Genomic DNA, 14,228 nt, shown 5'->3' with positions numbered 1-14,228 from the left:
TTTCAACTGGTGGCTCACTGGCTTGTTCTCAGTGGGTGCATTTGCATAAAAAAACAAACACACACACACACACACACACACACACACACACACACACACACACATTCAATAGAAAAAGATCATGCACTTTTATTTTGAAAGGCCATCAGATTTAATTTTATTGACCTGTCAAATGATGATGTATCGTTATCATTGTTGACAGGGAGTTTAGGAAAAAGTGTTTAAAAACATGACGTTGTTGGAGCTTAGAGAACCTGCAACTCGCATTGTTTGTTAGGGAACGTTGATGCGAGGTGAGGCAGTCGGTGTGTGTGTGTGTGTGCGCGCGTGTGTGTGTGGAGGCGGATGCCAGGCGGACACTGTGGCTCTCATGTGGAGCAGATTGCACAGATAACTCCCATTCCACTCTGGGCAGCCCGCCCATTAGCTGCCATTGATTGGCTGACCTTTTGGCCTGCTTTCCCTTCCCCTCCCCCTTCCCCTCCTTCCCCCCCCCCCCGCTGTCTCCCGTGCAGACCTGCCACCTGGAACGCCAGATGCCTTCGCCCAACTGTTGACCTGCCCCTACTGCGACCGGGGCTACAAGCGTTTGACATCGCTGAAGGAGCACATCAAGTACCGCCATGAGAAGAACGAGGAGAACTTCGCCTGCCCTCTGTGCAACTACAGCTTCGCCTACCGCACCCAGCTGGAGCGCCACATGGCCACGCACAAGCCTGCCAGAGACCAGGTGAGCCTTCCCTCTCCTTGGCTGCTGAGGCTCAGATGTTACACAATCAGAGTTACAAACACACAATGAAATAAGGGACAAAGATGGTAGTGTGCTGTCACTTACCTACAAGCGCCATCTAGGCGCAGTATGAGATTGTTGCCAAGGGAGGCAAAAGAAAAAATAGAATTTAATATATAGACCGTCTTGACCACATTTCCTGAAGCAAATGCTAGTGAGAATGCAGGTTCTGGCCCGCGTTAGCAAATTGAGAAGATCCATTCATCTTTTTTGCAACCTGCTCACCCAAAGCAATATTATTTTAGCATTAGCGAGCAATATCATTTGCATATGTTAGCATTAGTTAGCTTTAGCATTAGCATAAGTTAGCATTAGCATTAACCTATCGTTATTGCTAACCTTGCATTAGCATTGGCCTAGCAATAGCGTTCGCATAAATTAATGTTAGCATTAGTGTTAGCATAAGTTAGCATTAGCCAAAGTTAGCATTAACTGATTTTAGAATTAGCATAAGTTAGCATTAGCGTTAGCATAAATTAGTATTAACCTATAATTAACATCCTAGTGTTAGCATTAGAATAGCAATAGCATTAACTTAGCATTAACGTTAGCATTAACGATAAGCTAGCATTACCATGAACCGAGCATTAACCTTAACCTAGCATTAGCTGAACATTAGTAATAATTTTTGAAAAAGTTGACAAAAGTTGCAATACAACGTTGAAGTGACGCGCATTTGCAAAAGTGGTCCTCAGGTGACTTATGACCCCCCCCCCCAACTCTGCGTAAGACGTGCCCCCTACATGAGGCAAGAATGCTGCATTACATACTAGCATCCTCAGTTTGTCTTCTTTTTTTAAATATACATTAGATACAACAAAACTCATCAAGACTCATGAAAGCCATCAGAAGATGCTTTGATGCATTCCTCATGAGAGAACTCGTAGGGATGCATCAAAGCAATCACCTCTGAGTACGACTGGCAGTTGACAGTTGAAACATGTCATGAGATGTTTGGAAAAACCTGAATACAGGAAACCTTAACGTATAAGCTATACAGACGTTTGGTTAACTTTGCAACTTTGGACAGACTTGCATTGCCACGGTGTCCTTTGATGTCATCATAACCAAGTATTATAATTTGAAACAACCAGATCCAGTGCTGGAGCCCAGTACCAGGAACACACATACACACTCCTTCTCCCTTCCTTTGCGTTTCCCTCACAAACGGGATCATTTTTCCTCTGATTGGCAATCATTATTAATTTTTCATGGCGTTTTGAAGATGCACATCCTTTACTGGTAATAACTTTAATTGAGGCCCTAAATGGTTTTTTGATGGCTCTCCTTGATATGATTTCCCACCGCCGTGTTCACGATCCAATGATTGTGTTAATTTCCAATTTGGAAATTTTGATCAGCTGCTTAACTTCTCTTCACTCCTTGGCCTTTAATGTTCATCCTGCCGCCGTGGCACTCCATCAAACCCCGCCCCCTTTCCTCCACTTCTAATTTCATGCACTGCATAAACATCTGTGTGCACCGCAGCGATTTATGCCCCGTTCGTCTGCTTGGCCACGCCGGCATGAATCACCGCCGCGTCCTGCGAGGTGAAGACGCATCCCACGGTCACGGTTGTTTAACTCATGCGTCAGGACGTGGAAAGCAGATAGATAGTGTCGGAAAGGCGGCACGCTTAGTGAGTTCTTGCTCATCAGGGGATGATTAGCAGCTCCGAGTGAGCAGTCGATGGTTCCCGGGACGAGAAGAAGCAGCAGCAGTGAAATAAACCCTTAAAATTCACTTTTACCTGTCAAATTAGGAGTTTTTACTTTGAAAAATGAAAGCCACTAATAATCCTTATCATTACGACCACTCACTTCTCCTCAGCACTTGGGTGGAGTTTTGAATGGATTAGAAAGACAGACAATCTTCCTAAAGCAAAAGTTTTTGCTCCTATTTTTGTGTCCACGGGATCACGTGGCACGCGAGCGAGCGCAACCAGTGCTGAAAATGTTGACATTTATAATTCTCTGAGGGCCAAATTTAGTGAGGTAAAGCTAAAGTTGGGTAATATTGGAATGCACACGTAAAGGACGCGTGCGCACACACGCGGAGGACGCGTGCGCACTCACGCAGAGGACGCGTGCGCACACACGCAGAGGACGCGCACATGCACACACGCAGAGGACGCGTGCATGCACACACACGTGGAGGACGCATGCGCGAACCCATCTGACCAGAATGAAGCCGATGTTTCTTTAAGCCCGAACATGTTTCAACCAGACGGTATTCACATCCGTGCGCGCATATAGAATTATCCGAGCAGCTTCATGTGACGCTACAAGCTACGTCTGGTTAAAGCACTGCTTATATTGGACGGTGACTACGTGAATGCACACAGGCAGCATCGGGGGCAGCTAAGTGGCGGCAGGGGTCCTCAGGTAAAGACTGGGGCATCCGAGCAAATCGCCTGTATTAAATAGACGTACTGATGTATGCGTTTCTCAGTTATTCAGATTAAAGAGAGTGCACACTTGTGCACGGGTTGTCCCATTTGTGTCCAAGTGTGCAACAATTATTATGACGGTAGCGATTAAAAAAGTAAAAAACAACAGAAAATCCCCCCTACGTTGCTGAAAACGCTCAACAGCGCAAGCGAGAACCCTGGGAGTCTGTGCGCGTGCGCGCGCACGTGTGTGTGTGTGTCCATGGTCCTGTTATGCTCTGAAGCAAGGATGACAGTCTCAGGCTTGAGCTGATTTGATCAGATGTCAGCAGCCGGCTCTTTCACCTGACGGAGCAGCTGGGTGTAAACGCGAGCAGATGGGCCGGCCCCGGCCTCGTATCAGGCGCCGCAGGTCCTCGTGCCGAGCTGCTTATCTTTGTGTGTAAATGAGCCGCGCTGGTTAGGAGCTAATCCTCCAGATGAGACGCACACTGTAAAGAAAAAAAAAAAGAAAAACCTACCTATAGTATATAATCGACTCAATTCAATCAAGCTAACCGCTAGCACTTAGCTAATGTGGGCTACGTAGCCGACATTCAACAGCAATAGCAAGACTTTCAAATTAATTTCAACTGATTTAAATCTGGGTTGAGGCATACTCATTGAACTACTTGTAATATAAATTATATTAAAATTGTTTATTAATTAACCCACAAAAAACTGTTTTTACAATTAAGTAATAGACAGTAATGAAGGATTCCATACTGAGGTCTAACAACAGGATAGATGCCAGTTAGAAACTTAAACAAAATATATAGTTTGTTCTGATTAACACAATCAAAAGGATATTTTACCACAACACTGCAAAGTATGCTGGGAAATCAGTTAGAGGCTATCTTATCTATTGATTATAGTCAGAATTACTTTTAGAGCGTAGTCGATGTCCTGCTCTCGAATGTGTGTGCGATCATAGGACAGTTTATGGCAGAGGTTGGCAACTTTTATCACAGCGGGGCCAAAAAAATCGGAGGGTCACATGATCAACATTAATGTTAGCATTTAGAATAATGAGCGATCTGAGCATTAATACAGGAAAGAACAAAGTGTTTTTTTAGTCATTTTGTGTGTTTTTCGGTCATTCTGTGTCTGTTTGTTGATGTCTTGCTCGTTCTGAAGCATGTTGTGCATTTCTTTAGTCCTTTTTTGTATTTTTTCTGTAAAATATATGTTTTTTGGAGTCACATTGTGTATTTGTGTTGCCATTTTGCGTCTTTTTTTTTGGAGTATTTTGTGTGTGTTTCTGTTGTTGTTTTGCTTGTTTGTTAGTACTGGGGATTGGCGGAGTCATTTTTTTCTGTTTTTCTTGTCTTTTTGTGTACTTTTGTTGTCATTTTCTGTAATTTTGTATATTTTTCTGAGTAATTTTGTGTGTTACTGCTGTCATTTTGTTCATTTTTGTAGTTTTTGTGTGTTTTTGGAGTGTTTTTATCTTGTCTTTTACTGTATTTTCCTGCATTGTTGTAATTGTTTGTATTTTTAATGTATTCTTGCTCTTGTTTTGTGTATTTTTCTGTCGTTTTATACATTTACTTTGGGGGCCGCATAAAATTAGACCGAGGGCCGCCAGTTGCCTATGTCTGGTTTATGGTGAGCTACTGATAGCTAAACATGTGCTCCGCTCTTCTGTCATTCATGTTTACAAGCTCCAATGCTCCTCCTCCTCTTAAGCAATTAGCTGAAATATGACTAATTAGAGGTTATACATATGCAAACATGCAGCCGGGGCCCCGCCCACACAGCACAGTTTACCCATGCCATTCACAATTAGGGGCACGCTGCGATTGTGTCTTATTAGTGTTGGTGGCGAGACGAAACTTTAGCGGGCAGGGGTCCTCTGGGGGAGGGGAGGAGAGGGAGGAAGAGGAGGAGGCACCGAAGCAGCTGTTGCTGTTTGTTTATGCGACTCAGCAACATACGAGCGGTGGGGTCCCTCTCCAGCCCCGTGCTCTCCCTGCTTGATCTCTGAAGGTTGGGGGCTGTTTGAACAATCCCTCCCAGTCTTCCCAGTGTCTTGCGCCACCATCTGTCTCCCCAGGAATGTGGGGAGAGTCGACACACACACCCCAGCATTTGTCAGGGCTCAGCCTGGAGGAGGGCCTGTCCCTGGCGTGCCCATTGTTTCCCAGGTTTGCTCACCTCTGAGCTCCCTTCATCCACAAGGCGATGTTTACCCCTGAAGAGCCAATCACGGCTTATTAAAAAGAAAGACGCCCACTCACGTGTAGGCCTCAGTGAATACAGGTATGCAGATGACTGTTAATACGTTTTGGACTGATTAGGCTCAAATTAATGAAAAGTAGATCCGATCGGCGCCTCTAATGAAGGGAAACGCTCTAAAAAAGACTCTTTTCATTTATTCTATTTTCTGAGCTGCCAAATTGTAAAGGCAGGCGTGCTTTGGCCGCACAGCCAGGAAATTAAAAAGGTATGCGAGTGTCTGTTATCGCCAGCACGGACTAGAGTGGCTCAATGGCGGCGGGAGTGGGAAGCCAAGAGGCTTCACCGGCGACCGGCGCCAAATCGCTGTCACGCTGTCCAACTTTGGTTATTTACTGACCTCTCACCTCGTGTGATGTCTGAGAAGTGTTTGTCTCTAATGTGGATGCTTCTCTCTTTTTCTTCTCCTCTGTTGCAGCACCAACTGCTCAACCAAGCGGCTGGAAACCGAAAGTTCAAATGCACTGAGTGCGGGAAGGCCTTCAAGTACAAGCACCACCTGAAGGAGCACCTCCGCATACATAGCGGTCAGTCACATGAACTTTGACCTTTGTCTTACCTTAACCACATTCAGACACTAATAGTTCCTGATTGGTTGATAAAACAGTTTCAAATTATAGATTTAAATGCTGGGATTGTTAAAAAAAAAAGTTGTGCAGTAATAGCTATATGTAATTAATCAAATTAAACAGCTAGAATATTTGCATTTCCTGAAGAAATTCCTTTATTTATCCCAGGGGGAAATTGCTTTTGTTACAGACATTGAAGAAACAAAATCACAAATGAAAAAATAAAATATTTAACAAAGTCGAAAGAAAGAATAAACGTGAACAAAGTGTATAATTAAGTAAAAAATGTGAGTGAGGATGCAGGTGCTAGCCCATGTCGCACTGCATTAGCTAAGCACTAGTTAGTATGAGCTAGCATTAGCATTAGCTAACATTAGCATTAGCATTCGCCAAGCAATTCCATTAACCAAGCATTAGCACTAACCTACCATTAGCATTAGCCTAGCATTAGCTAAGTATTAACCTAGCAATACCTGAACATTAGCAGTAAAGTTGAAAAAGTTGAAAAAATGTTGAATAAGTTGAAATGGGTTGAAGCTCTTAGCTGAAAGTGAACAGACAGCTGAACGTTTTAAAGGTTAAATGGCTGAAATCAGTTGAAGTTCAGAAAAATTTCAAATGTTTAAAATGTAGATGAAAAGTTACAGTTGTAAAAAGTTTAAAAGTTAGAAAAGAAACTAATACATAGCATAATGGCCAGAAAATATCTGAACAGTTTGACACCAAACTTCTTGACATATGTTGAAAAATGTGGGAGTAGTAGGAGTAAGATGGAAGAAGAAGAAAGTTTGAGGATAACAATAGTGAGGATGCAGGAAACATTTAACATTTAGCAACCTACAGTATTAGCATGTAGCTAGCTATTAGGATATCTAACCCTAAACTGTAACAGCAGTATTTTTTTGTGTAAATAATTCACAAGATTTATTTTAAGGTGTAAACGTACACTTTACTATGATTAAAATACACTCTTGCATGATTAAGACTCACTCGTGTAAAAGGCAATTTTAGACAAGTAACCTTAAATGTTGGTGCACATTAAAAGTTCAAAATAAAGATTAAGAGTACGAATTATAGACATATTAGATTAAACCTATTTAGACCAAGAAACATAAAGAGGAATGTGAAGTTAAATATTTTTAACAAACCTACTTGCATTGTATCACATTTTTGAAGCAACCATTCCTTTTTCTTATGCCGCGTGTTGTTTTGCTTTCAGGTGAAAAACCGTACGAGTGTCCCAACTGCAAGAAACGCTTCTCCCACTCAGGCTCCTACAGCTCTCACATCAGCAGCAAAAAGTGCATCGGCCTCATCGCCGTCAACGGCCGGATGCGCGGCAACATGAAGAGCGGCTCCTCCCCAACATCCGCCTCCGCCTCGCCCACAAACGCCGCCATCACCCAGCTGAGGCAGAAACTGGAAAACGGCAAGCCACTGGGCCTCATCGACCACAACAACCATCTGAACATTAAGACGGAGCCGATGGACTTCAATGAGTACAAGCTGATGATGGCATCCCACGGCTTTGGCGCTGCTGGGCCCTTCATGAACGGCGGCGTCGGAGGGAACAGCCCACTGGGCGCCCATCACAACTCCACAGGCCAGAGTCCTTTGCAGCATCCGGGGCTGGCCGGGTTGGAGGCACAGCTCCTTGGCTACCCTGGCCCACTGGCCAACAACCTTAGTGAGGTGCAGAAGGTCCTGCAGATAGTGGACAACACTGTGTGCAGGCAGAAAATGGACTGCAAGCCTGAGGAGCTGTCCCGTCTTAAGGCCTACATGAAGGAGCTGGGCTCACAGATGGAGGAGCACAAGCAGGGTTTGACCTCATCAGGACATCAGGTCGGTCTTCCTCTGGTCAATCACAACGGCGCCACCAAAAGCATCATTGACTACACGCTAGAGAAAGTGAACGAAGCCAAAGCTTGCCTCCAGAGCCTCACCACTGAGTCCAAAAGACAGATCAGCAATATCAAACGAGAGAAAGCTAACCACATGCTTGAAGGAGGTGTGGAGGAGAAGGTGCAGGAGAACAATATGTTTACACCCTACGCTTGCCAATACTGCAAAGAAACCTTCCAAGGGCCAATACCTTTGCATCAACATGAACGCTACCTGTGCAAAATGAACGAGGAGATCAAAGCTGTGCTGCAGCCCAGCGAGAACCTGATGCCCAATAAACCGGGCCTCTTCATGGAGAAGAGCGCCCACCTACCCTCCTCAATGCTGACTGAGAAGGGCCTCGCTGGGCCTTTACACCCCTACAGGGACCACATGTCTGTGTTGAAGGCTTATTTTGCCATGAATATGGAGCCAAACTCGGAAGAGCTGCTTAAGATTTCCATCGCGGTCGGCCTCCCTCAGGAATTTGTCAAAGAGTGGTTTGAGCAGCGAAAGATGCACGAGTATGGCAGCACCAGGACGCCCCCGCTAGAGCACAGGCACAACGCAGAGATGCTCATCGGAACAAATAACCACTCTCCTCTAAAAGACTCTTTGGCAGCTCGGTCGCCGGTGCCTCTGCTCAAACCTTCAGATCGTATCACGTCGCTATCCATCGCAGAGCTGCACAACAATATCAACAACTGTGACAACAACTCATTCAGACACCTGAAGAACCACCAGTTTACCGGCAACGGTAAGCCCACCGGTGAAAAGTTGGACCACTCCCGCAGCAACACGCCCTCGCCGCTCAACCTGTCCTCCACGTCCTCCAAAAACTCCCACAGCAGCTCTTACACCCCCAACAGCCTGACCTCGGAGGACCTGCAGGCCGAGCCCTTGGACCTCTCCCTGCCCCGACTCATGAAGGAGCCTAAGCACGCACTGACCATCAAGAGCCGGCCCAAAGTCAACAGCATCAGCATGGACCACAGCAGCATCCCCTCACCTCGAGAGCACTTTGAGGAGCCTCTGAACCTTGCTTATCTGAAGAAGGAATTCTCAGGCTCCATCAACAACGGCAACTTAGAAAAGAGCACTAGCCCCATCTTTGGCATTAACCCGTTTGCCGCCAAGCCTATGTACACCTCCCTTCCACCTCAGGGGGCTTTCCCACCTGCCACTTTCATGCCCCCGATGCAGGCCAGCATCCCAGGTCTCAGACCGTACCCGGGCATGGATCAAATGGGCTTCCTACCACACATGGCCTACACGTACGCAGCGGGAGCCGCTACGTTTGCAGAGATGCAGCAGAGGAGGAAGTACCAGCGGAAACCAGGTTTCCAGGTAAATGAGCCACCGAACTCATTTCTGCACTAATTAAAAAGTTAATTCGGGGTCAGGAGGGAAATGAACCACTCAGGTCAGATCATTCAGAACAACATATTTACAAACCATTTATTCCGACTTTATTCAGTCCTATTAACAATTAGTGGATAAAAGCCACGTTTCCAACCATCAAATCCAACTTTTACAGTCTCAGTAAAAGTCTCAGTGCAGCTGTTAAGTGTAAAAATGACAAAGGTAAGCCCCTGGGCCAGGCACATATCCCTGCACGGCTCGGCTGAATCTTAACGAGCGCCACAACCGGCTCCTGCACGTGGATTAATAATGCACGCTCTCCGTGTTCATTACCAGTGAATGCTGAAGGCTGTTTAACATGGAGGGAAGCATTTTGATGAAAAAAAAAAAGAAGTATTAATAATGTTTCCTATTCTAAGTTATTAAATTAGATTTTAAAAATACAGCTACGGGCAGTTTAGTTCAAATTGATTGCAGGGTGATAGTCGTCCCTTTCTCAAACACGGCGCTCGCTGTCCGCATTATCACCCTCATATTCATTAAAGGAAGCTTTGCAGACTCAATATCAGCCATTAAGGTGCACCTCCTGATTTGAATCATCATAGAAGCGAACAAACCCGGGAACGGCTCACCAGGCTTCCGCTAATGTCGGAATATTGTTCTCTGTCAGTTCATATTTAAGGCTAATCTTCATCATAAAAGGGAATTTTAAACTAACGTGTAGAATTAACAGAGAATTAGAGCTCAGCGGGGCTCGTAATGAGCAGCTGGCTGATGGAAGTCAGAGAGTTTCTGCGCCGACTTCCTTTGAAGAGCAATATAAACACAGACTTTAATCATTAAGACACACTAGATCCAACTTTCCTTCACATCCAGCACCTTTGAGTCGTAAAGTAGCCAAACTCAACTCATATGTATATTTCTTCTTATACCAAAAAACTGTCAGTTCAGTCCAGTGTTTCTCGTTGAATGTCTTTCATAGATAAGATCAGTATTAGACTAAATTGTATTTTGCTGTTAAAACCAACCTCAAGACTAAAAGCTGGACTATACGGGAAAGAAAACCTTACAGAGCTTTGTATTTGTTTTAATAATACAGTATTTTAGTAGCATAAAAGGTTAAAAAAAAAAAGACGTTCCTACACATTTTTATCTTAAACACAATTTTTAGTGATATATATAAATTAAAATTAAAATAAAATAAAAAACTAGAAAAGTGCGTTTACTGTGAGAATGATGTATGGGCAAAAAAAAAAGAAAATATTTGAATAAAATATGACAAAACAAATGAAAATGAGCACTTCCTTAGACTCCGACCCACTAGGGGGCACTAGACCAACCGTGCGGACAAATATGAATTTACCGATACGCATAAGGACAGAGCAAGATTTTCCTACATATTCTAAACGCTGTTTGGTTAAATCGGACGAAAAGTGGGGGACATTTTACCCACGTAAAAAACGTATGAAGACTGAATAATAATAGTAAAAATAAAAGTGTTTCATGTTTAAAGTAAAGTCTTGAAAAATCTTTAATAACCTCTTTTGAATCTTGCAAAGTTTAAGATTGAAGATTCAGCTGCAGCTCAAACAACTAAAGGACATAATTAGAAATATGCTAAATGTACCCATAAAAGGGTTCAAACTGCAGCTCAAGTACACCTCTATGATTTTTTATATATTGTAAATATGACGTTTTTTAATGCTTTGAATTGTCAGTAGCTGCCACATGTGGAACCCTTTTCTTATTGCTGTTTTCTCTCTTTCATTCCCTCTCTCTCTCTCTCTCTTCTTCGTTGGTTTGTTTCTGTTTGTGCTGTTTTCTCAGGGCGACCTGCTTGACGGCACTCCAGACTACTTGTCAGGGCTGGACGACATGACAGACCCCGACTCCTGTCTGTCGCGGAAGAAGATTAAGAAGACTGAAAGTGGTATGTACGCGTGTGACTTGTGCGACAAAACATTCCAGAAGAGCAGTTCCCTTCTAAGACACAAATATGAACACACAGGTATATACTGTTCTAGACCCTTATTTTGAAACCCCATGCTTTGCTTTCTGTTCCAACTGTTTGTGTTGACCAATCCTCTCAGTATGAATTGATACCTTGATTTTTTTTTTGTGCCCCCCTTTTTTCTTCTTCTTTCCACTTGTTTAACGTGAACACCTAACCTGCTTCTTCATTGACAGGTTGGAATTGTCAGCAGCTTATCTGAGATTATTTTAACAAAGCTCCCTGAAAACAGTGCAGATACAGAAGCTGTCAGATGATTATGTTCTCCACGCACCAACCACTCGCTTCACCTGAAGAGTTAAAAAGGCCTTTATCAGGTCCTCGTTGGCGACAGATCGCATCAGGAGTTTCAGATAACCAGCTTTCATTCCGCTTGTTATTCAGATATCCTCTTTCAGCGCGTTGCATCACTTATTTTATCCGCTATCTGCAGCCTCCGTGTTATCTGCTCGCACATTAAAGAGGAAGAGGGCGTGCCACTCTTTTAAAAAACCGCCGTGTTGTCTGCGTGAAGCTGGACACTTACAAGTGTTTCTAGCAAGGAGGGAGCAGAAGTTTGAGAGCTGTGTTCTCACAGAGGTTGTGCCTGTGATGGCGTTTTAAGATAAGAACCCCATTGCCCCGCCTCCTTTGTTGATGGAGTGTTTGACAGATTAGTCACTGTGAAATATTTTGTCCCTGCTTTCGCCACAGGAAGTGGTTTCTCTAATGTGTGCTCCGTGATGTCATTGTGCTCCATGCCATCCAATCCATCCAAGTTTTTCCTCAACGTTTTCTTTTCTTCTGATGTGTAGTGATTTAAAGTGCCGTGTGCGCCACTCACGTTGCCGCTCTCTACTCTGTGTGTCTACAGGCAAGAGGCCGCACCAGTGCCAGATCTGTAAGAAGGCCTTCAAACACAAACACCATCTCATCGAGCACTCCCGACTGCACTCAGGGGAGAAGCCGTACCAGTGCGACAAGTGCGGCAAGCGCTTCTCGCACTCGGGCTCCTACTCGCAGCACATGAACCATCGCTACTCCTACTGCAAGCGGGAGGCGGAGGAGCGCGAGGCGGCGGAGCGGGAGGCGCGGGAGAAAGGCCACCTGGAGCCCACGGAGCTGCTCATGAGCCGAGCCTACCTGCAGGGAATGGCACCTCAGGGTTACCCGGAGCTGGCGGAGCGCGAGGCCATCCTGAGGCACGACGCCGTGAACGGAGGGATCAGAGAAGGACACAAGGAAGTGGACGGAACGTATGCAAAGATGGGACGAAGGGAGGACGAGTTTGAGGAAGAGGAGGAGGAGAGCAAGAGCATGGACACAGACCCGGACACGTTGAGGGATGAGGAGGAGAACGGAGAGCACTCGATGGACGAGAGCTCGCTGGACGGCAAAACGGAAACCAAATCGGATCACGAGGACGTGATGGAGGACGGCATGTAAGGAGCGGCGGCGCTTCAGAGGCTTCCCACCTTCGAACCTTTTACGTTTCTCTTTCGGTTCAGTATTCTTACCCGCTCGGTTTAAAACGCTGCGTTTTAAGCTGGACGTGCACGTGCCTGAAGCTTCCAGGAAGCTTTCATCGACAGACTCCTCGGAGATGCCGAGGGGACGACGTCTGCCGAACAAGACGGGGACTCAAAAATCAATCTGGAGGAGGCAATGAAGGAAGGGAGAGAGGGGGGCGTGGATTTGTGAAATAAGCTGCATTATGCAAACCGAACAAGGAATCCAATTCAAAAAATGTACAGTACTAAGGCCTAAACATATGTGTGGTGCTAACCCTGTGTTCCATAGTATTTATAGCACAACTAGTGACTTGTACAAATTGCACTCTGCTTCTATAATCATGAACAAAAATAATAAAAAGTATTGCCTATGTATATATTTATACAGTGTTGGAAAAGAGCAGTGTTACCTGCACTCACTCCATTCTTCGGTATGACCTTTGTTGTCGCCCACCTAACCGCCACGCCCTCTTTAGTTGTGCAGCCACACTGTTTCAGGCCTCCTCCTCAACTCCACATGAAGGATTTGAACGTTGTGAAGGAGTCCTTTTTCTTTCCTTTACCTTGTTTTATTTTTATTTTTTTTTCTAAGAGGATGAAGTTTTAAAGACACCTTCGCTTGAAGGGAAATCACAGTTTATGGACTGATGGTGTCGGGGGGGTGGGTGGGGGGTGGGGGGTGGGGCGGGGTGAAGGACGAAGCCTTTGTAAGGTGTTTTTGATAAGAAAAAAAAGAAGCCTTATATGCAAACCTTTTAACCTGTGTGTTTTCTGCAAGTGCCACCCTCGTATTGTGTAAAAGGACTTTTTTTGTTCACCAGCTTCAGTATTATGAGAAGACTCACCGTTGTGTCAGTATTAAGACGTGTAGGCAGCCGTTCCTTAGTTTACATTATGTTGTGCAATGTTCTCTCAGCTCTTGTTTTGTCAGTATTACACCAAACTATGTCTGAAAACAACAAACTGCATTTGTTTCTTTGTAGCTTGGAAAAAACAAACGTTATTTATGTGGCCCATTTTATATTTCCTAATTTTATTTATTTCATACTGTTGTGTACAGTACTATAGGTCTTCAATATATAGATATATTTTAGTAAAAAGGAACATGGTGTCGAACATAGGGGCAAATTTAAAGAGAGCATTTATTGTGTTTGGAAGCATTGTGAGAAGTTTAATCTTATTTTATTTGAATGTTTTGTTTTTTTCCTTTTATTTTCTAGTTACTGGAAAATTCCAAATTTGGGAACTTTTATACAATTGTGAAGACACTGTATTTTCGACTGAAAAAAAAAATTCCACTTTCTTCATCTTTGTTTTTTTTTTTAAGCTAAAAAATGAAGAGGGACTGTTAAATACTATGTATGATATCATGACTGAAGAAGAAACTTTCCTGAAATGTCTTTGTAAAAGTATTATGGAATTCTTAATTTGTAATTTCTCTTGAAAATGACCCTGC

General features: G+C 44.2%; 1 protein-coding gene across 8 annotated transcripts in view; it reads left to right on the top strand.

Moving 5' to 3' along the window:
- Positions 1–13,112, top strand: part of zeb2b (zinc finger E-box binding homeobox 2b) — a 98,857-nt gene extending 85,745 nt beyond the window's left edge. For 6 of the 8 annotated variants that reach the window (XM_028463366.1, XM_028463381.1, XM_028463350.1 and 3 more), the window contains 5 exons: positions 516–730; positions 5,875–5,983; positions 7,245–9,256; positions 11,099–11,279; positions 12,136–13,112. In XM_028463366.1, the coding sequence (XP_028319167.1) occupies positions 516–730; positions 5,875–5,983; positions 7,245–9,256; positions 11,099–11,279; positions 12,136–12,707 (3,089 nt within the window). In that variant the 3' untranslated portion in view covers positions 12,708–13,112. The remainder of the gene's footprint in view (positions 1–515; positions 731–5,874; positions 5,984–7,244; positions 9,257–11,098; positions 11,280–12,135) is intronic. The other 2 variants (XM_028463405.1, XM_028463397.1) reach the window with 1 other exon arrangement.
- The last annotated feature ends 1,116 nt before the right edge of the window (positions 13,113–14,228 follow it).

The sequence above is a fragment of the Gouania willdenowi genome, chromosome 2, assembly GCF_900634775.1.
Source record: "Gouania willdenowi chromosome 2, fGouWil2.1, whole genome shotgun sequence".
Lineage (NCBI taxonomy): Eukaryota > Metazoa > Chordata > Actinopteri > Blenniiformes > Gobiesocidae > Gouania > Gouania willdenowi.
This window is presented reverse-complemented; position numbering and strand designations above follow the sequence as displayed.